We start from the raw sequence: 23,559 nt of genomic DNA on the forward strand, positions 1-23,559 counted from the left end.
TCTCAAGAACCGCAAGTGCTAGGAAGAATAGCAAATGTTTTACGGATTGATCATCTCAAGGATCAGTATCTATGATATAGATATGTTGAAAAATCAGTGCTTTCCAACCTATGGTCACGGGCCACGTGAATATCTCAAGAACCGAAAGTGCTAGGAAGAAGAGCAAATGTTTTACGGATTGATCATCTAAAGGATCAGTATCTCTAATATAGATATGTTCAAAAATCAGTGGTTTCCAACCTATGGTCACGGGCCACGAGAATAACTCAAGAACCGGAAGTGCTAGGAAGAAGAGCAAATGTTTTTCGGATTGATCATCTCAAGGATCAGTATCTATGATATAGATATGTTGAAAAATCAGTGCTTTCCAACCTATGGTCACGGGCCACGTGAATATCTCAAGAACCTAAAGTGCTAGGAAGAAGAGCAAATGTTTTACGGATTGATCATCTAAAGGATCAGTATCTCTAATATAGATTTGTTCAAAAATCAGTGGTTTCCAACCTATGGTCACGGGCCACGTGAATATCTCAAGAACCGCAAGTGCTAGGAAGAAGAGCAAATGTTTTACGGATTGATCATCTCAAGGATCAGTATCTCTGATATAGATATGTCGAAATATCAGTGGTTTCCAACCTATGGTCAGGGGCCACGTGAATATCTCAAGAACCGGAAGTGCTAGGAAGAAGAGCAAATGTTTTTCGGATTGATCATCTCAAGGATCAGTATCTCTGATATAGATATGTCGAAAAATCAGTGGTTTCCAACCTATGGTCACGGACCACGTGAATATCTCAAGAACCGGAAGTGCTAGGAAGAAGAGCAAATGTTTTTCGGATTGATCATCTCAAGGATCAGTATCTCTGATATAGATATGTCGAAAAATCAGTGGTTTCCAACCTATGGTCACGGGCCACGTGAATATCTCAAGAACCGGAAGTGCTAGGAATAAGAGCAAATGTTTTACGGATTGATCATCTCAAGGATCAGTATCGAAAAATCAGTGGTTTCCAACCTATGGTCACGGACCACGTGAATATCTCAAGAACCGGAAGTGCTAGGAAGAAGAGCAAATGTTTTTCGGATTGATCATCTCAAGGATCAGTATCTCTGATATAGATATGTCGAAAAATCAGTGGTTTCCAACCTATGGTCACGGGCCACGTGAATATCTCAAGAACCGGAAGTGCTAGGAATAAGAGCAAATGTTTTACGGATTGATCATCTCAAGGATCAGTATCTCTAATATAGATATGTTCAAAAATCAGTGGTTTCCAACCTATGGTCACGGGTCACGTGAATATCTCAAGAACCGAAAGTGCTCGGAAGAAGATCAATTTTTTTTGGATTGATCATCTCAAGGATCAGTATCTCTAATATAGATATGTTGAAAAATCAGTGGTTTTCAATCTATGGTCACGGGCCACGTGAATATCTCAAGAACCGGAAGTGCTAGAAAGAAGATCAAATGTTTTACGGATTGATCATCTTAAGGACCTGTATCTCTAACAGAGTATCTGTACGCACAAATCTCATTATGAGATTGAGAAAAGTTTGCTGTGCGCACATGCAAATTCCTTGAGCTTGAGACTCACGATGTTGGCGCACATCACATAAGCATTGCAAGTCTCAATGAGACATCTCAATGAGACAAGCTCTAGGTATGGATTACTGCACGAATTTATACACGAAATTTGACGTTTGAGAGGTGTCGGCACCTCTCAAACGTCAAATTTCGTGTATAAATTCGTGCAGTAATCCATACCTAGAGCTTGTCTCATTGAGATGTCTCATTGAGACTTGCAATGCTTATGTGATGTGCGCCAACATCGTGAGTCTCAAGCTCAAGGAATTTGCATGTGCGCACAGCAAACTTTTCTCAATCTCATAATGAGATTTGTGCGTACAGATACTCTGTTAGAGATACAGGTCCTTAAGATGATCAATCCGTAAAACATTTGATCTTCTTTCTAGCACTTCCGGTTCTTGAGATATTCACGTGGCCCGTGACCATAGATTGAAAACCACTGATTTTTCAACATATCTATATTAGAGATACTGATCCTTGAGATGATCAATCCAAAAAAAATTGATCTTCTTCCGAGCACTTTCGGTTCTTGAGATATTCACGTGACCCGTGACCATAGGTTGGAAACCACTGATTTTTGAACATATCTATATTAGAGATACTGATCCTTGAGATGATCAATCCGTAAAACATTTGCTCTTATTCCTAGCACTTCCGGTTCTTGAGATATTCACGTGGCCCGTGACCATAGGTTGGAAACCACTGATTTTTCGACATATCTATATCAGAGATACTGATCCTTGAGATGATCAATCCGAAAAACATTTGCTCTTCTTCCTAGCACTTCCGGTTCTTGAGATATTCACGTGGTCCGTGACCATAGGTTGGAAACCACTGATTTTTCGACATATCTATATCAGAGATACTGATCCTTGAGATGATCAATCCGAAAAACATTTGCTCTTCTTCCTAGCACTTCCGGTTCTTGAGATATTCACGTGGCCCCTGACCATAGGTTGGAAACCACTGATATTTCGACATATCTATATCAGAGATACTGATCCTTGAGATGATCAATCCGTAAAACATTTGCTCTTCTTCCTAGCACTTGCGGTTCTTGAGATATTCACGTGGCCCGTGACCATAGGTTGGAAACCACTGATTTTTGAACAAATCTATATTAGAGATACTGATCCTTTAGATGATCAATCCGTAAAACATTTGCTCTTCTTCCTAGCACTTTAGGTTCTTGAGATATTCACGTGGCCCGTGACCATAGGTTGGAAAGCACTGATTTTTCAACATATCTATATCATAGATACTGATCCTTGAGATGATCAATCCGAAAAACATTTGCTCTTCTTCCTAGCACTTCCGGTTCTTGAGTTATTCTCGTGGCCCGTGACCATAGGTTGGAAACCACTGATTTTTGAACATATCTATATTAGAGATACTGATCCTTTAGATGATCAATCCGTAAAACATTTGCTCTTCTTCCTAGCACTTTCGGTTCTTGAGATATTCACGTGGCCCGTGACCATAGGTTGGAAAGCACTGATTTTTCAACATATCTATATCATAGATACTGATCCTTGAGATGATCAATCCGTAAAACATTTGCTATTCTTCCTAGCACTTGCGGTTCTTGAGATATTCACGTGGCCCGTGACCATAGGTTGGAAACCACTGATATTTCGACATATCTATATCAGAGATACTGATCCTTGAGATGATCAATCCGTAAAACATTTGCTCTTCTTCCTAGCACTTCCGGTTCTTGAGATATTCACGTGGCCCGTGACCATAGGTTGGAAACCACTGATATTTCGACATATCTATATCAGAGATACTGATCCTTGAGATGATCAATCCGAAAAACATTTGCTCTTCTTCCTAGCACTTGCGGTTCTTGAGATATTCACGTGGCCCGTGACCATAGGGTGGAAACCACTGATTTTTGAACATATCTATATTAGAGATACTGATCCTTTAGATGATCAATCCGTAAAACATTTGCTATTCTTCCTAGCACTTGCGGTTCTTGAGATATTCACGTGGCCCGTGACCATAGGTTGGAAACCACTGATTTTTGAACATATCTATATTAGAGATACTGATCCTTTAGATGATCAATCCGTAAAACATTTGCTCTTCTTCCTAGCACTTTCGGTTCTTGAGATATACACGTGGCCCGTGATCGTAGGTTGGGAACCACTGAAATTAACAAAACTGCTAAATTATTAATTGTAATTGAATAACTTATAACCTCTTCATAGGTTAGGAACTTTGTGATTTCAATTTTCCAAACTAATTATAAAACTGAAAAAAAAGCACTCCCCCGATTTACGCACTAATTCCCAAATAGCGCTCCCCCAATTTGCACACTAATTCCCAAATAACGCTCCCCCGATTTACGCACTAATTCCCAAATAGCGCTCCCCCCAAGTTACGCTCCCCCAATTTACGCTCCCCCCGTTTTGAGCGTAAATTGGGGTTTTAGTGTATATTTTGTAATGCTTACGAGACCCCCTGAAATGATTCCGTAACACTACCGGTATATTCAAATGTGATCTGAGTATATGAAAACTGTTAATCAGGTTACCCGGAACTAAAAACACTACCGGTAGTAACTTCTGTGGACTGTGCCTGTTTTCTTATCATCCATGCATCAGGTTACTGACAAAAAAGCGATTCGATGTACCGCAAGCATGGGTTTGATTCACTTTTGCGTATGTCCACTTTCAGTGGGACACCCTTAACCGGTTCCGGAAAATTTACATGGTTCATTTTTACATTTGACCGATTCCGGTGGGACACCTGAAACCGGTTGTGGAATACTATCGGTGGTCTGTAACGTAATCTGAGCTGGTTTTCTTGAAAACCTTTCATCAGCTTATCGAAAAAACCGCGGTTTGATGAAGCGCATGCATGAAGTTGGGTTCCCTTCTACATTTGACCACATCCAGAGGGACACCGGGAACCGATTCTGGGACACTACTAGTTTTCCCAAGCATGATCTGAGATATTTTTTCTTGGTAACCGTTCAACAGGATACCTTAAAAGCCATTTGATGTGTCGCGAATATTTTTTTGGTTCTCTTTTACATTCGGCTACTTTCAGCGAGATACCTTAAATCGATTCCGGAACACTATCAGCAGTTTCTAATGTGGGCATAGCTTATTTTCTTGCTGATCGTACAAGTTATCGAAAAGGCCATGATTTGATGTGTCGCATGTATGAATTAGGCCACTTCCGGCGGGACACCAGGAACTGGTTCCGGGATGCTACCAGTTCAGATATGATCTGAGACTATTTTCCTGCTTACCGTTCCTCAGGTTATAGAAAATGCGGCAATTTGATGTGTCGCATGCATGGGTTTGGTTCACTTTTATATTTGGCCACTTCCGGCGGGATACCTGGAACCAGTTTCGGAACTCTACCGGATCAGATATGGTCTACGACTATTTTCCTATTTACCATTCATCAGGTTACAGAAAAAGCGGTTATTAGATGTGTCGCATGCATGGGTTTGTTTCACTTTTATATTTGGCCACTTCCGGTGAGACACCCGGAACCGGTTCTGCAACACTACCAGTTCAGATATAGTCTGCGACTATTTTCCTATTTATCGTTCATCAGGTTATAAAAAAAGCTGCGATTTTATGTGTCGCATGCATGGGTTTGGTTCATTTTTATATTTGGTCACTTCCGGCGGGATACCCGGAACCGGTTCCGGAACACTACCGGATCAGATATGGTCTGAGACTATTTTCCTGTTAACCATTCATCAGGTTACATAAAAAGCGGTGATTTGATGTGTCGCATGCATGGGTTTGTTTTACTTTTACATTTGGCCACTTACAGTGGGACACCCGGAACCGGTTCCGGTATGCTACCGGTTTAGATATGGTCCGAGACTATTTTCCTGTCTACCGTTCATCAGGTTATACAAAAAGCTGCAATTTGATGTGTCGCATGCATGGGTTTGGTTCACTTTTATATTTGGCCACTTCCGGCGGGACACCCAGAACCGGTTCCGGAACACTACCGGCTCAGATATAATCTGCGACTATTTCCCTGCTTACCGTTCGTCAGATAATCGAAAATGCCGTGGTTAGATGGGTCGCATGCATGGGTTTGTTGCAATTTCATATCTGGCCCCTTCCTGGGGTACCGGTCTGGAACACCTAAATGGCCATAACTCCGGAACGGCTGGACCGATTCAAACCATTTTCAATAGGAAACAATGGGTCAATATTCTGCGTCGATTGAAAACAAAAGCGTTGAAATCGGATGATATTTACTATCCAAAATTGAGGTGACATTTTTGTACACATACACATATACACACGCACACACATACATACACACACACACACATACATACACACAGACATCATCTCAACTCGTCGAGCTGAGTCGATTGGTATATAAGACTTGGCCCTCCGGCGGTTCTATCAAAATTTCATTTTTGGAGTGAACACCTTGGTGTACGAGAAAGGCAAAAAGACCAAGTACGATTTGCACCCCCATAACTTTCTGCTAAACGAAGTATTTCAATTTGAGTTTGCTTTTTTTATTGCCTAATGACAGTTTAAGCTGCTACATATTTGAGTTTGAGATTAGCTTTATGTTGAGCTCTTCGGATATTAACATTTCTAATCTGAACCATCGAGAAGCGTGCGAATATTTTCGTGGTCGGTTGGTTTTCTCGGTAGAGTGATAAAAACGTGACTACGGAATCCGAGATCAAAATATTGCTACAATTTATGTGGGAATCATGACTAAGTAAACGTTCAATGTACTGACGCGTTTTATATTGAACGATTATTGACGTATGTACTTTACCCTTACTATTGTGTAGGTTGGTCATTGCGACCAAATAAGTCATAATCGTGATGAAGACCGCGAAGTGTGTTTTATATAACTAGTGGATCATATCACCTACCAAAGGTTACTCCAAGATCCATACCTTACCCTTCCCTACTACAAATACTCCTTCCCGAGACAACTGCGGAGATGCTGTGGATTCCACGGTTTCTAGTAACAACGGTTGTCGAACTAACATTTCTTCCCTTTCCCGATGACCGTAAGGACGTGGCCGGCGCCGTTATCAACTTTCAAATATTGAACTCTTGAACTGTGCGCATTGAGAGTGTGTAGCTAGTCCAAAGCACCATTTATTGGTTCTCTGTGCAACTTCGATTATTCTGGTCAATTACGGAGTAGCAACTACGATGTGTACGGTTACCTTTGCTTTGAAATCTGCCTACAAGTGCAAAACTAAATACTCGCAATTATTTTCGTAAAATCCTAAAATTGAGCTAAAATCAAGGTCTTTAGATGTACCCTCCAAAAGCAGGGGTTCCCAACCTTTTTGAGGGGGCGACCCCCTTTAGGAATTTGCAAAACATCTGCGGCCCAATGATTTTTTTTTATGAAATAATATGAATTAAACAAACGAAACCCAGTTTTTTTGGGTACAGTGGCGTAGCCAGAAATTTATTGTGGAAGTAATTTTCGACGATCAATGATGCTTTTTTTTATTTGTCACTCACATTTCGTAAGCAATGATTCCATGTACATTCAATTTGAGTCGTTGCTAGGAAGTAGCGGCACAGCCGAAATTTTTTTCTTCTGTAAGCGTTTTATACTAAAAATTTGTTTCTCAAATTATGGGTGGTGGTTGGGGGTTTGGTAGTGGTTAGCACCAATAATGGAAACCCCAATAACGAATGTCTCGCCAAATTCCTGTGTTTTCCAAACCACTCCTAGAGATAAGCAAAACTCGTAAGTCTCCAGAAAACTTATACTGAAATGTTCACAAAAACAGTTCAACGAACTACAACAGAATTCAGGATTTTTTCTTCTTACTTTGGATGGTGAATTTTACCAAAAATGAAGTATTCTGACCAATACTACCATAAATTTGTTATGTAAAAATCCGCCTATTAATAAAAATAAAACAATAATTTCTTATAGTCAGAAAAAATAAATTTCAATAAAAATAAATCCTAACCCTCCTAGGATGTTAGGAATTTCGTACCACGATGGCTTACGATGCTCTGAAATCAAATCGATTAAAAACTTCTCAATTGATTTTTAGATTTCCGAGTTTTAAAATGTTTTTAATCTCCAGAAACACTTACAAACATTATTTGCACACATGTACCAACTTTGAACTTCTGTATGATTATGTAGATTTCTGAGATGTTTCAAACAAGCATTTTTTTTTTCATTCCTGATGAAAAAAAAAAATCCTAGAAATATTAGGGAATGTTATCTCCATGAATGAATAAACATCTGGACATGTTTCTTGAAACTACAGAAAAAAATTGCTTTTGTAGTATTTTCGCCCTGACATAAGCCCACTCTGGGAATCACTGGTTTGTATCTATCTCTCATTTTCACGTGTTACTGATTACCGTTAAAGAAAAAAAAATTCAAAACAAAGTTACAAAATTAATAATTGGTATAATTTGCACAAAATAGAATAAAAGTTTAACAATTTCTTTGGTAACTTCGCAGCCCCCCTGGACTGGCTTCACGGCCCCCCAGGTTGGGAACCCGTGTTCTAGATAAATCATAAGAGGAGTTTATGAAAAAAAAAATCTGTGAATGGTTTTCTGAATAAATCCTTCGAGAAATTTCTGGAGAAATCTCTTGAAGAATTTCTGAAAAAAAAAAATCCTTAAGGATTTCTAATGACATTCATAGAAACATTTCTTAAGCAATCCCGCAAGAATTTAAAGAATTTAAATTTTAAAGTAACATCTAATTGCTTTAATCACGACTTGCAGTTATACTCTTAGGATCTTTTCGGCGTATCAGTCTTCTCGTAAAAATCAAAAACCACGGTTTGATTTCTTTCTCCAACGTTTTTTTTTATTCTTAACGTTTATTTGTTTAAGCTCTTTCGTCCAATTAGGCACTGCGTGAGCTGAATCGTATTGACATATGATCTACACTTATTATAGCACATAGTCTAATATCTTTACAATGTGGTATCTTTGCATCGTCTATTTATTTTTATTTTAATGCTGATTACAGCACTTCTACTTTATCATCATAGAAGGGTGATCGCATACACTGCTGCCAATACAACTATAGTCGTTCCTTTTACTCTCTCAGTTCCCAGCGAAATCCAAAGCGTTGTCCGTTGAGGTGTTGCCAATTTTGTCGGTTGCCATTGTTCGGGTATCTGGTTTGATGTATACAACATCAGAGAAAATCAAGTGCCTCAGTCGCTGTCCGATCGCCGAGATGGACGGCCGTCCGCAAAGCACAGTCCTCCGTGCTGTATCATTCAGCGGCTTTGACGAGAAGTTGTTCAGGGGGCTGGGAATTTAACCCATGACCCCTTCTCCAACGTTTTGATCCTTATAAATAAAGATCCAACGTTGGAGATCCAAACGTTGGAGAAAGAAATCAAACCGTAGTTTTTGATTTTTACGAGAAGACTGATACGTCGAAAAGATCCCAAGAGTGTAACATCTAATGTAATATCCGGATGATTCCCTGATAGATAAAAAGGAATTCCTGGGAAAATCTTGAAAAATTTCGAAAGAATACCTGGATGAATTTTTATAGAAATATCTGGAAACTTTTTTGAAGACATCACATGACGAATTTCTGAAAGAGTCCCTGGATAATTTCCATTATTCTTAAAAATTTCTGTTTGTTAACTGTTTGTATAATTTGAAATTGATTTGAACTTAAATTATTGTAATGAATTAAAACTAAAAGCTTAATGAACTAAAACGTTAAACTGGGAACAAATAGGTTAAAATTTGGTAAACTGTCATACACTTTACATTGGACGCTATATATACACTCCCGTTCAAAAGTTTGGGGTCACCCCCTCAAAAACATGTCATTTTTTTAGGCCCATATCTCCGCCAATTTGCGTCCGATTTCAAAACCCTAGGTTTCATTCAAAAGATAATAAGTCAAAGAAACTTTGAACATGATTTAAAAGAAACTTTTTCAAAAAATTTTGTATGTAAACTTAACCCAAATTTGCCAAATTTTCTAAAAAATGAATATAAACTTACGGCAGTGTCGCTGGATGTTGGGTCGACCAAGTTTTAAGATGAGAGCGGTAATATGACCCATTTTCTATTAGCTTTCAACTGCTTTTTACAGAACTTAACTAAAAAATCTAGAAAAAAAGTTATTAAGTAAATTAATCCTTGATGTCATCGACCAAAAGTTTGGGGTCACCCCTCAATATGATGTATCGGTCAAAAGTTTGGGGTCACTTTTGTAAAACATGGAAAAGTGATTTGGTGATATCTTCGTCATCTTTAGTTCAATTTTTATTATTTTTGGTTCATTCCAAAGATTAATAACTAAATTTACGTTTGATGTCTTCAACTTAACGTATTTAACGATTTTTGTATATAAAAATGTTATGTAAAGTTAGCACATTTTACCACGCTTCAAAAAATGAGGCAACTTTACGTTAAGTTTTAGTATGTAAATTTCATCAAATATGTGTGGTTCAATGTCTATGCAGTAAGTATCATTCATTTTGTTTCAAATAAGCCAAGAAGAATTAAAATTGAATGAAAGATGACAAAGACATCAACAAATCACTTTTCCATGTTTTACGATAGTGACCCCAAACTTTTGGCCGATACAGCATTTTGAGGGGTGACCCCAAACTTTTGGTCGATGACATCAAGGATTAATTTACTTAATCACTTTTTTTCTAGATTTTTTAGTTAAGTTCTGTAAAAAGCAGTTGAAAGCTAAAAGAAAATGGGTAATATTACCGCTCTCATCTTAAAATTTGGTCGACCCAACTTCCAGCGACACTGCCGTAAGTTTATATTCATTTTTTAGAAAATTTGGCAACTTTGGGTTAAGTTTACATACAATTTTTTTTTGAAAAAGTTTCTTTTAAATCATGTTCAAAGTTTCTTTGACTTATTATCCTTTGAATTAAACCTAGGGTTTTGAAATCGGACGCAAATTGGCGGAGATATGGGCCTAAGAAAATTACATGTTTTTGAGGGGGTGACCCCAAACTTTTGAACGGGAGTGTATACACGCAGCTACTGATAACATTGACAAAATGATAACACAACACAGAGACGTAACACGAACGAATAAATGTGTAGGTAGTTCTCAAGCCGAACCGGAGGCTGTAGAAACTTAGGAAAATATTTGCCCCAGTCAGTAGCCAATATAGCTTTGAGCAATAAAGAGGTGCTTTTCTTTTTAAACTCGATCGCAATCAATAAATATTTTTGGAGTTGTGAATTTTGGACTGTTAATTTTAATAAAGTGCGTCGGTGCAATTTCGTCGTACCAAAGACCGTAAAAGTGTGCTGTATACCTAGTTTGGAAGAAACTCGGAATCGTGAAGAAAGTGTTGTAGTGAGTGGAATCGGATAATTGTATAGCTGGCCGTGATCTTCCAACCGGCGAACCCGGAGATTGATGAACATTTAATGGTGCCGTGGCCAGGATTAGTAGTTGGAGAAGGCCAGTATAGCGCTTGGATTGGCATTGTTCTGGTGAAGAAAAGGCTTCTTGGAGGACATTTTTGGTGTAACGGATCCGTAAATCGATCGCTTCCGGACGGAGAAGTTACTCTCTCTAACACAGCGCGACCCACCCATCCGATATTACATCATACTGCACATTTTATTGCGTGATAAATTGTAAACGCGCGACGTGTATCAGTTGCACCAGTTCTTGTCTATAATACAAGGCCTATATCATTAGGCCACAGGTGAGTGGTATTCCATCGCATCTTGCAACACTTGTGGTGCTACTGAGACATTTCTTGTTTCATATCTGCGAGCTGGGGATGCGACATTTTCTGGACGGTGAATACACTGCTTTGAACGGATACGCACATTGCTGAGTCTATCGCACCGACAACGGAGGTTTTGCAAGGATAGAACAACCAATCTATATTGAAGGGAGCTGAGGATCGCTGTGGTGATTAAAAACTAGATTCAAGGCCTATTGTTGACAGGCCTCAGGTGAGTGCCTGTCCATATCCTTTATTGATTGCGGGTGGTGCTATATGGTACCCTATTGATCCTTTTTCGGTACACGTTATCATTGGCTACTGTGCGAGCATATTCGGTTGGTGGACGACACTGGGCAACGACGTTTTGCTCACATACGGAAGGTGAACGGAAGTCAACTCGGATAGCTACAGGGAGGAGTGACGTCGTATGCTACGTGCTGAAACATAGCGACATTATTCGGATTAGACTGGTCCAAAATCGGAGGTGATCTGCATACAAAAAAGGTCAGTCGAATCAAACCATTTCTATTAACGGGACTGCTGGATGAATTGGAGGCAGATTTTATAAAAATACAAGGCCTGTTGTAGACAGGTACAAGGTGAGTACCTGTCCAACTGATTACTATCCTATAGCCAGTGCTATCTTGGATTTTCTCTCCTTTCTTTTGGATTTTTGTTAAATTGCGTGGAACTACGTGCATTGCGAGGAATTTTGTTGCAACTCAGTCTGCATTGCTGGTTGCTACTATCAACATCTTTCGATAAGCACCAATTCGAAGTACGACGACGATCATCCTAAGGCATACCATTACAAGGCAACGGGCGAAAGCTGCATTAATTTGAATACAAGGCCTAGTTGAGACAGGCCTCAGGTGAGTACCTGTCCAACTGCCTCACTTGGAGTTTTGCAGAGCTTCTTGGTTCGTTTCAATTTTCATTCTCGGTCGTCATCGTTCGTACTTCGATTTGCTGTGCTGGTAGTGGTTGTGGGAAATGACTGAAAAGAAAATTAAGGAAAAGGTCAAAAAGCGGGAGCGTATTGTCGCATCATTACAGCGACATGCGCAATTTCTGGGCAGTTTCAACCCAGATATTCATACGGGGGAAGTTCAGTCAAGACTGGACAAGATTGAGACAAAGTTTGAAGAGTTTGAGGAGGTTCAAGAAGAAATCGCAGAGCTGGACGCGGAAGGGATCTATGAGGAGGACTGCACCACGGCCTACGAGGAATTCGAGAAGCTGTACTATCGTTTACGGGCGGCTTTGCTGGCAAAACTACCAACGGAGGAGACTGCTGTTGAGCGGAATGGTCAACATGTAGGGGCGCACACTGGTGTTCGTCTGCCGCAGATTTCTCTACCGGAGTTCGGCGGCGACTACAAGGGATGGCTGTCGTTCAAGTCAACGTACGTGTCGCTGATTCACGATTCTGGGGAGCTAAGCGACGTGCAGAAGTTCCATTACCTGAAGTCAGCGCTTAAAGGGGAAGCAGCCAAACTTATCGAATCGCTCACGCTTACCAACGATAACTATTCGATTGATTGGAGCACGATTACGAAGCGGTATTCCAACGAGTACCTGTTGAAGAAGAGGCATTTGCAGGCACTGATGGAGTACCCGAAAGTGGAAAAGAGTCGTCTGTGGCTCTTCATGCCCTGGTGGATGAATTCGAACAGCGGCTGAAGATTCTGAAGCAGTTGGGAGAGAAGACGGACGAGTGGGGTGCGATGATCGTTCATTGGATGTGCTCCAAGCTGGATACGCAGACACTTCAGCTCTGGGAAGACCACGCAGCATCAACGAAGGATCCGACATTCACGATCTTGGTAAACTTTCTCGAGAAGCGGACAAGGGTTCTGGAAGCGGTTTCATCGAACGTTGAATTGAAAGGCAGTTCTCAAAAGATGGAAACCAAGCGGCAAAAGGTGATTGTGCATTCGGCTACAGATGGAGATAGAAATGGTCCGGCCTGTTGTTGTTGTGGAGAGTCGCATTTCTTGGGGCGGTGTGGCAAATTTTCGAAAATGGCACTGAAGGAGAAGCTGCAGTTCGTCAATAGCAAGCGGCTTTGTAGCAATTGCTTGAAGTCAGGACATTGGGTACGCGATTGCTCATCGAAGTTCAGTTGTCGTGATTGTGGAAAGAAACATAATTCACTGATTCACCCAGGCTTTCCGTTGAGCAGCAGCGGTGTTGGAAGCAGCGAACATCCGGTGAGCAAACCGGAGAAGACACGGAACGAAAAATCTGTGGCAACCAACGTGGTGACTAACGAGGTGGAATCTGAGGACGAAGACGATCAAGGAGCGGTTGGGACATACAACGTAGGGACCAAGGGCGGCAAAATTTCAAACGTACTACTATCTACGGTTGTACTGGTTATTCGGGACCAGCACGGAGGCAAACAGATGGCTAGAGCATTGCTAGACAACGGTTCGCAAGCTAACATCATGAGCGAGCGATTATGTCAGATGCTGAGCCTAAAGAGACGGACGATAAACGTGCCAATTAGCGGTGTCGGAGAAGCGGAAACGCGAGCGAGATTTCTGGTAAACACAACAGTGAGTTCACGGGTCCAGAACTTTGCAGTGGGGATGGAATTTTTGGTACTTCAGAAGGTAACGTCGGAGTTGCCGTCAGCGCACATACCAGTGGAGCACTGGAAAATTCCAAAGGATATACAACTAGCCGATCCGAACTTCAACATCAGTAATCGGATTGATCTTTTGATTGGAGCTGAGCACTTCTACCGGTTCTTGTTCGAGAGAGATACAAAACGGATCACGTTGGGTCCGGGACTGCCTACGCTGATCAACTCGGTATTCGGTTGGATAGTTACAGGGAAAGTTTCTGAAACATCGAGTAAAGCAGTTAGGTGTTGCGTTGCGGCGGCTCCAGACAATCTGGAAGCCCAGCTGCACAGGTTTTGGGAGGTCGAAAGCAATGAGGATCGGCCAGCTTGGTCGAGGGAGGAACAAGACTGCGAGGATCATTTTCTGCGGACGTTCAGTCGCACGAAGGAAGGTCGGTACGTCGTACGTTTACCTAAGCACGTGAATTTCGACCAGATGCTAGGTGAATCCCGTACGATGGCTTTATCAAGATTCAAGAGATTAGAGCAGCAACTAGGATGGAACACAGAAAAGCGCATGCAATACAACGCATTCATGCAAGAATATTTAGATCTTGGACACATGAAGGAAATCAGCGAAGCGGAGTCTTTGCAGGAGACATCAGTTTCCAACACCAGGAAGGCCTACTACTTGCCGCATCACGCGGTTTTGAAGGAATCCAGCACCACAACCAAAGTTCGTGTTGTTTTCGATGGGTCGGCCAGAACGGACAGCGGTTATTCCTTGAACAACGCTCTTCTAAAGGGTCCGGTTATTCAGGACGAACTTCTCAGCTTGCTTTTACGGTTTCGAAAGCATGAAGTGGCACTAGTTGGGGACATTGAAAAGATGTACTGGTAAGTGCAGGTACACGAAGAAGACATCAGTTTACAGCGCATTTTCTTCCGATTTTCTGCGGACGAACCCATAAAGGTGTACCAACTATCAACGGTGACCTATGGATTGACGCCTTCATCATTCTTGGCGATTCGCGCCTTACATCAACTAGCGGCAGATGAAGGAACCTTATTTGCAGACGCAGCTGAAGCGATAGTCGACGACTTCTACGTTGATGACTACATCGGTGGAGCAGCCAGCGTAGACGAAGCCATCCAGCTCCAACACAATCTGGATACACTGATGAAAAAAGGTGGTTTTGCTTTACGCAAATGGTGTTCCAATCGGCCAGAAGTTCTGGCAGGAATCCCGGCCGATCAACTTGGAACCAATCTATCAATTTCCTTCGAGATAAGCCCAGACGAACAGGTGAAAACCTTGGGAATCACCTGGGAACCCGGGACAGATCAATTGCGTTTTTTCTATGACATAATAGAAAGCGAGCAAACTTGGACGAGACGAAGCATCTTATCATCGATAGCCAAGCTGTTCGACCCGCTGGGACTGATATCCCCGGTGATCGTGGCAGCGAAAATGTTGATGCAAGAACTCGCTTTGCTCCACACAGGATGGGATGCACCTGTTCCCGCCCACATTGAAGAGAAGTGGAAGGCGTTCCACTCACAACTGTACAAAATTTCGGAAATGCGAGTCAACCGGTTCGCGTTAGTTTCCAATTGGGTTGAAATCCAATTTCACTGCTTCGCTGATGCTTCTACCCTAGCATATGGTGCGTGCTTATACGTGCGGACAACGGATGCAGTGGGAAACGTGCGGATTGAACTACTCTCTTCGAAATCTCGCGTTGCGCCACTCAAGAAATTGACGTTGCCGCGGCTCGAACTTTGCGCCGCCAAGGAAGCGGCGTTGTTACACTCAAAAGTGACTAAAGCTTTCTCAATGCAAAATGTACGGTCCTTCTTTTGGTCCGACAGTACGATTGTACTTCATTGGCTACGATCTCCGCCAAATACTTGGCAAACCTTCGTGGCAAACAGAGTCTCAACGATTCAAACTACCACGTACCCCCATTCTTGGCGTCATGTTGCCGGAAAACAGAATCCTGCTGATTTAGTATCGCGAGGAATGTCGGTCGACGAATTTTTGAATAGTCAGCTGTGGAAAGAAGGACCCCCATGGCTGCGTAACGACGAAGATGGATGGCCCAGTCCTGGTGAAGAATGCACTATCTCCGAAGAACAACTAGAAATTCGAAAGATTGTTCACGCAATCAGGGTTGCGGAACCCCCCAACGAAATGTTCAGCCTACGTTCCTCATTGCATTCTTTACTTCGCGTTGTCGCTAACTGTCTTCGATTTGTGCACAACTGTCGCAACCCGAATGATAGGAGGTCCTCTATTGCTTTGACTCCAAAGGAAATACAGTCGGCGAAGATGACACTAACGCGCATAGCCCAGAACGAACGATTTCCAGAAGAGCTGAAAGCCCTGAAACGACAACAACGAATCAACAACAGATCAAGCCTGAAGAGACTTTTTCCCTTCCTGGACAACGATGGAGTCCTCAGAGTTGGAGGACGTTTACGCTTTTCAAACGAAAGCTACACAGTAAAACATCCAGCTGTATTGCCAAGTAATCATCCATTTACGGATCTCGTCGTACAGTTCTTTCATTCTCAGAACTTCCACAGTGGTCCGCAGCTCACATTGGCCGAAACGCGACAGGAATTCTGGCCCATACACGGTAAACGTGTCGTCAACGCTGTGTTGCGCAAATGCGTTCGATGCTTCCGAACGAACCCTACGCCTATCCAACAGCCCATGGGACAACTACCGGCTGGTCGCGTTCGCCCAGGACGACCATTCCTGATCACTGGTGTTGATTATTGCGGGCCATTCTATTTGAAGCCTCTACGACGAAATGTAGCTTCCCCGAAGGTGTATATTGCGGTGTTCGTCTGCTTTTCGACTAAAGCAATGCACCTTGAGTTGTCCACCGATTTGTCTACTGCAAGCTTCATCTCCGTCTTGCGGAGATTCATCGGCCATCGAGGAATCCCGGCTGAAATACATTCGGACAACGCTAAAAACTTTTCTGGAGCACGCAACGAACTAAAAGCGCTATACGATTTGCTCAATGATCCGGCCAACAACTTCACCATAACGAAGGAACTCTCTCAGCAAGGTATTAAATGGCAGTTCATTCCTCCACGCGCTCCCAACTTTGGCGGGTTATGGGAGGCCGCCGTACGCTCCGTAAAGACTGCGTTGAAGAAAGAGATTGGCCTGCAACAGCTGAGCTACGATGATTTTACCACGCTTCTGGTACAGATCACCGCTACGTTGAACTCCAGACCTCTGTCTCCTCTAACAGATGACCCCACGGAATTTGAAGCCCTCACTCCCGCACATTTCTTGATTGGCTCAGCCATGAAATCCCTCCCAGAGCCCAATCTAACGACCATCCCCACAAACCGTCTTGACCACTACCAGCAAACCCAGCAAATGTTCCAGCGCTTTTGGCAACGATGGAGCAAGCTATACCTCACACAGCTGCAAGTTACAACGAACAACCTGCCGGCGACTCCCATCCAAGTTGGAAATATCGTTGTACTGCGAGAAGACAACCTGCCACCTCTTTGCTGGCCACTGGCGAGGATCATCGGTTTGCATCCCGGCTTAGACGGAGTCGTGCGAGTCGTGACGGTAAAGACTGCGACAGGAGTATACAAGCGGGCAGTCAACCGTATCTGTCCACTGCCTACTGAAGAAGTTAGTCAACGAACAACACGGTCATCATCAACGATATCGGATTAGAAATTATAAATGTAATTAATTTAAATGAAATTTTGAAGCTAGTTCAAGGGGGCCGGTAATGTTAACTGTTTGTATAATTTGAAATTGATTTGAACTTAAATTATTGTAATGAATTAAAACTAAAAGCTTAATGAACTAAAACGTTAAACTGGGAACAAATAGGTTAAAATTTGGTAAACTGTCATACACTTTACAATCATATGTTGGACGCTATATACAGGGTGTTTGGTTCCGGGTTTTGGATATTTTCAGGGCTGATAGGTCTTGATGAGAGATGAAAAAGTTCCCATGGAACATGGGGTCGGAAATCACTGCTAAGTGAGTTAATCACATTTTAAGTTTTTAATTTTTGGTTATCTTTGAAGTCCTATATCTACTAAACTATCAATCGTACAAACTTTATCAGCGCACGAATTGAAAGCTTATTACTTCTACTTTCTTAGTCTCTTGGACGTAAACTTTGTAAAAATAGTTTAAAAGGCCTTAAATTGAAAAATAATGCAAAATTGGTCGAAAAAATCGACTCTTTTTTGGACATTTTTGATGATTTAAATATGAAAATAAAGCTTTTGTTAAAAAAGTTCTTCTACAAAACATGCACGAACTTGTTCCCTAAAAATGTTTCTTTGACACCAAAACTCTATCTTTTGTAGTTAAGCCAAAAAATGTTTTTGAAAATAACGTTCCAAATTGCATTAACTTCATGCCAAAACAATGGTCATCACCCTATCCGTCGTGCGTTCGTGTGCTGTTGCTCCACGGCATGCGAACGACTACTGCTGTTGGCTTGGCTGCTGGTGATGTCATCGCATACAGAAAACGAGCTCGCTCTTTGTCGCGTCACATCTCCGCCTTTGGAATCACTCGAGGCGGAGTTTGGATTTGCGCATACTAAGTGCGACGTGCAGTTAACTTGTTTTTCGACGGAGCGAAAGGAAAGCGTCGACGAAAGTGTATTTACAAGAGCAACCATTTAAATCCTTCGCACTCGTAGCTCTGCTGCGGTGCTGTTCAGATGGGGGGGTCTGTGCGTGCGGCAATTTAGAGCATGCACTTATTTGATGCATTTCATTTTTTTTGTATGATGTGCAAGGATAATGATTCTTCTTATTTCTTGCATAACATTCCCACTGGGACAGAGCCTGTTTCTCAGCTCAGTTGTAAAACATACAGCAATAAATTCCTTTGGAACCAATCATGGGGGATCCTTGGGAAATGATACCTTTGGGGAATCTAATCAATAAGTTGGACATTTTAGGAGAAGTTGGGGATTCTTAAGGAACATTGGGGATTTTTAGGAGATATTGGGCATTTTTAAGGAACCTTGGGGATTTTAAGGAACATTGGGGATTTGTAGGAGATATTGGGAAGGGGAAAAGGGAACTTAGGAATCATGGCAGTTCTTGAGAAATGATACCTTTGGGAAATCTAATCAACAAGTTGGACATTTTAGGAGATATTGGGGATTTTTAATGAACATTGGGGATTTTTAGGAGATATTGGAGAGGGTAAAGGAAACTTAGGAATCATGGGGGTCCTTGAGAAATGATACCTTTGGGGAATCTAATCAACAAGTTGGACATTTTAGGAGATATTGGGGATTTTTAAGGAACATTGGGGAGTTTCAAGAAACATTGGGGATTTTTAGGAGATATTGGGAAGAGAAAAGGGAACTTAGGAATCATGGCGGTTCTTGAGAAATGATACCTTTGGGAAATCTAATCAACAAGTTGGACATTTTAGGAGATATTGGGGATTTTTAAGGAACATTGGGGATTTTTAGGAGATATTGGGGCGAGTAAAGGAAACTTAGGAATCATGGGGGTCCTTGGGAAATGATACCTTTGGGGAATCTAATCAACAAGTTGGACATTTTAGGAGAAGTTGGGGTTTCTTAAAGGACATTGGGGATTTTTAGCCGATATTGGGGAGGGTAAAGGGAACTTAGGAATCATGGCGGTCCTTGAGAAATGATACCTTTGGGGAATCTAATCAACAAGTTGGACATTTTAGGAGATATAGGGGATTTTTAAGGAACATTGGGGATTTTTAGGAGATATTGGGGCGGGTCAAGGAAACTTAGGAATCATGGCCGTCCTTGAGAAATGATACCTTTGGGGAATCTAATCAACAAGTTGGACATTTTAGGAGATATTGGGGATTTTTAAGGAACATTGGGAATTTTTAGGAGATATTGGGGAGGGTAAAGGAAACTTAGGAATCATGGGGGTCCTTGAGAAATGATACCTTTGGGGAATCTAATCAACAAGTTGGACATTTTAGGAGAAGTTGGGGATTCTTTAGGGACATTAGGGATTTTAAGGAGATATTGGGGATTTTTAAGGAACATTGGGGATTTTTAGGCGATGTTGGGGAGGTTAAAGGGAACTTAGGAATCATGGAGGTCCTTGGGAAATGATACCTTTGGGGAATCTAATCGACAAGTCGGACATTTTAGGAGAAGTTGGGGATTCTTAAGGAACATTGGGGATTTTTAGGAGATGTTGGGGATTTTTAAGGAGCATTGGGGGTTTTTAAGGAACCTTGGGGATTTTTAAGGAACATTGGGGATTTTATGGAGATATTGGGAAGGGAAAAAGGAACTTATGTATCATGGCGGTCCTTGAGAAATGATACCTTTGGGGAATCTAATCATCAAGTTGGACATTTAAGAAGAAGTTGGGGATCCTTAAGGGACATTGGGGATTTTTAGACGATATTGGGGAGGGTAAAGGGAACTTAGGAATCATGGGGGTCCTTGGGAAATGATACCTTTGGGGAATCTAATCGACAAGTCGGACATTTTAGGAGAAGTTGGGGATTCTTAAGGAACACTGGGGATTTTTTGGAGATATTGGGCAATTTTAAGGATCCTTGGGGGTTTTAAGGAACATTGGGGATTTTTAGGAGATATTGGGAAGGGAAAAAGGGAACTTAGGAATCATGGCGGTCCTTGAGAAATGATACCTTTGGGGAATCTAATAAACAAGTTGGCCGTTTTAGGAGATATTGGGGATTTTTAGGGAACATTGGGGATTTTTACGAAATATTTGGGATTTTTAAGGAACATTGGGGATTTTTAGGAGATATTGGGCCGGGTAAAGGGAACTTAGAAACCATGGGGGTCCTTGGGAAATGATACCTTTGGGGAATCTAATCGACAAGTCGGACATTTCTGGAGAAGTTGGGAATTCTTAAGGAACATTGGAGATTTTTAGGAGATATTGGGGATTTTTAAGGAACATTGGGGATTTTTAAGGAACATTGGGGATTTTTAGGAGATATTGAGAAGAGGAAAAGGGAACTTAGGAAGCATGGGGGTCCTCTTAGGAGAAGTTGGGGATTATCAAGGGACATTGGGGATTTTTAGGCGATATTGGGGCTGGTGAAGGGAATTTAGGAATCATGGGCATCCTTGGGAAATGATACCTTTGGGGAATGTAATCAACAAGCTGGACATATTAGAAGAAGTTGGGGATTCTTAAGAGACATTGGGGCTTTTTAGGCGATATTGGGGAGAGTAAAGGGAACTTAGGAATCATGGTCGTCCTCAACAAGTCGGATATTTTAGGAGAAGTTGGGGATTTTAAGGAACATTGGGGCTTTTTAGGAGATACAGTAGACGTTCGGTCGGTGCAAGCGGTTTAACTGCAATGCTTTTTAACTGCAAGTCCGGTAAGTGCAACAAATTTGCAGTTATCGCACCGCCAAACGGCAAAATCGTGCACCATGTTAGCCCAATTGAACAGTCGGATCACGTTCACGGTTATTTATTGTCGTTTGACAACTTCTTGACATCTGTCAGTCGTTGCAGTTACCGAATTTCGTTCGCTAAGTAAAACGTGAACATGTTGCAGTTATCGAACGTCTACTGTATTGGGGAGGGTAAAGGAAATTTAGGAATCATAGGGGTCCTTGGGAAATGATACCTTTGGGGAATCTAATCGACAAGTTGGACATTTTAAAAGAAATTAGGGATTCTTAAGGAATATTGGGGATTTTTAGGAGATATTGGGGATTTTAAAGGAACATTGGGGATTTTTAGAAGACATTGGGGATTTTTAAGGAACGTTGGGGATTTTTAGGAGATATTGGGGAGGGTAAAGGGAACTTAAGAATCATGGGGGTCCTTGGGAAATGATACCTGTGGGACATCTAATCAACAAGTTGGACATTTTAGGAGAAGTTGGGGATTCATAAGGAACATTGAGGATTTTTAGGAGATATTGGGGAGGGCAAAGGAAATTCCTAATCATGGGGGTCTGTTGGAAATAATACCTTATGGGGAATCTAATCAACCAGTTGGCAATTTTAGGAGAAGATGGGGATTCTTAAGGGACATTGGGGATGATGATTCCTATGTTTCCTTTACCCTCTCCAATATCTCCTAAAAATTACCAATGTTTCTTAAAAAATCCCCTACTTCTGCTAAAATGATCAACTTGTTGCTTGGGTTCCTCAAAGGTATCATTTCCCATGCAGACCCTCATAATTCCTAAGTTTGCCTTACCCTCCCCAATATCTCCTTAAATCCCAATCGTTCCTTAAAAAATCTCCAATATCTTCTCAAAAGCCTCAAAATTCCTTAAAAAATCCCCTGTATCTTCTAAAAAGCCCCAACATTCATTAAAAATCTCCAATATCTCCTCAAAATTTCCAATGTTCTTGAAGCATCCCCAGCTTCTCCTAAAATGTCCAACTAAATCTAACGAATCCCAAAGGTATCATTTCTCAAGGACCCCCATGATTCCTAAGTTCCGATTACCCTCCCAAATATCTCCTACAATTCCCAACGCTCCTTATAAAGTTCCCTATATCTCCTTAAAATCCCCAACGTCATGAATAATCTCCAATATCTCCTGAAAATCCCCAAAGTTTCTTAAAAATCTCAAATACCTCCTAAAAATCCCCAATGTTCCTTCAAAATCCCCAATATCTCCTAAAAATCCCCAATGTCCATTAAGAATCCCACACTTCTCCTAAAATGTCCGACTTCTCGATTAGATTCCCCAAAGGTATCATATCTCAAGGACCCCTTGATTCCTAAGTTCCCTTTTCCCCTTCCCAATATCTCCTAAAATTCCCCAATGTTCCTTAAAAATCCCCAATGTTCCTTATAAATCCCTAATATCTCCTAAAATCCCCAATGTTCCTTAAAAATCCCCAACTCCTCCTAAAATGTCCAACTTGTTGATTAGATTCCCCAAAGGTATTATTTCCCAAGGACCCCCATGATTCCTAAGTTCCCTTTACCCTCCCTAATATCGCCTAAAAATCCCCAATGTCCTTTACGAAACCCCAATATCTCCTAAAATGTCCAACTTATTGATTAGATTCCCCAAAGGTATCATTTCTTAAGGACCCCCATGATTCCTAAGTTCCCTTTACCCTCCCCAATATCGCCTAAAAATCCCCAATGTCCTTTAAGAAACCCCAACTTCTCCTAAAATGTCCAACTTGTTGATTAGATTTCCCAAAGGTATCATTTCCCAAGGACCCCCATGATTCCTAAGTTCCCTTTACCCTCCCCAATATCGCCTAAAAATCCCCAATGTCTTTTAAGAAACCCCAACTTCTCCTAAAATGTCCAACTTGTTGATTAGATTCCCCAAAGGTATCATTTCCCAAGGATCCCCCATGATTCCTAAGTTCCCTTTACCCCTTCCAAATATCTCCTAAAAATCCCCAAGGTTCCTTAAAAATCCCCAATATCTCCTAAAAATCCCTAATGTCCCTTAAGAAACCCCAACTTCTCCTAAAATGTCCAACTTGTTGATTAGATTCCCCAAAGGTATCATTTCCCAAGGACCCCCATGATTCCTAAGATTCCTTGACCCGCCCCAATATCGCCTAAAAATCCCCAATGTGCTCTAAGAAACCCCAACTTCTCCTAAAATGTCCAACTTGTTGATTAGATTCCCCAAAGGTATCATTTCCCAAGGACCCCCATGATTCCTAAGTTCCCTTTACCCTCC

General features: G+C 41.5%; 4 protein-coding genes across 6 annotated transcripts in view; 3 read left to right on the plus strand and 1 right to left on the minus strand.

Moving 5' to 3' along the window:
* Window positions 1-23,559, minus strand: part of LOC109418606 (nyctalopin-like) — a 473,642-nt gene that overhangs the window by 425,631 nt on the left and 24,452 nt on the right. The gene's annotated exons all lie outside the window — the stretch shown is intronic.
* Window positions 12,291-12,980, plus strand: LOC134290788 (uncharacterized). The gene has a single exon (XM_062857989.1). It carries the CDS (start codon window positions 12,291-12,293, stop codon window positions 12,978-12,980), a length of 690 nt encoding a protein of 229 aa, XP_062713973.1.
* LOC134290789 (uncharacterized) lies at window positions 13,025-14,770 on the plus strand. Its single transcript, XM_062857990.1, has one exon. It carries the CDS (start codon window positions 13,025-13,027, stop codon window positions 14,768-14,770), a length of 1,746 nt encoding a protein of 581 aa, XP_062713974.1.
* On the plus strand, window positions 15,893-17,584 carry LOC134290790 (uncharacterized). Its single transcript, XM_062857991.1, has one exon. It carries the CDS (start codon window positions 15,893-15,895, stop codon window positions 17,582-17,584), a length of 1,692 nt encoding a protein of 563 aa, XP_062713975.1.

Source organism: Aedes albopictus, chromosome 3 (genome assembly GCF_035046485.1).
Source record: "Aedes albopictus strain Foshan chromosome 3, AalbF5, whole genome shotgun sequence".
NCBI classification, from domain to species: domain Eukaryota; kingdom Metazoa; phylum Arthropoda; class Insecta; order Diptera; family Culicidae; genus Aedes; species Aedes albopictus.

Bases quoted from the DNA above. Each gene is read 5' to 3' on its own strand.
- LOC134290788 (XM_062857989.1), top strand. From the start codon at position 12,291: ATGACTGAAAAGAAAATTAAGGAAAAGGTCAAAAAGCGGGAGCGTATT.
- LOC134290790 (XM_062857991.1), top strand. From the start codon at position 15,893: ATGTCGGTCGACGAATTTTTGAATAGTCAGCTGTGGAAAGAAGGACCC.
- LOC134290789 (XM_062857990.1), top strand. From the start codon at position 13,025: ATGATCGTTCATTGGATGTGCTCCAAGCTGGATACGCAGACACTTCAG.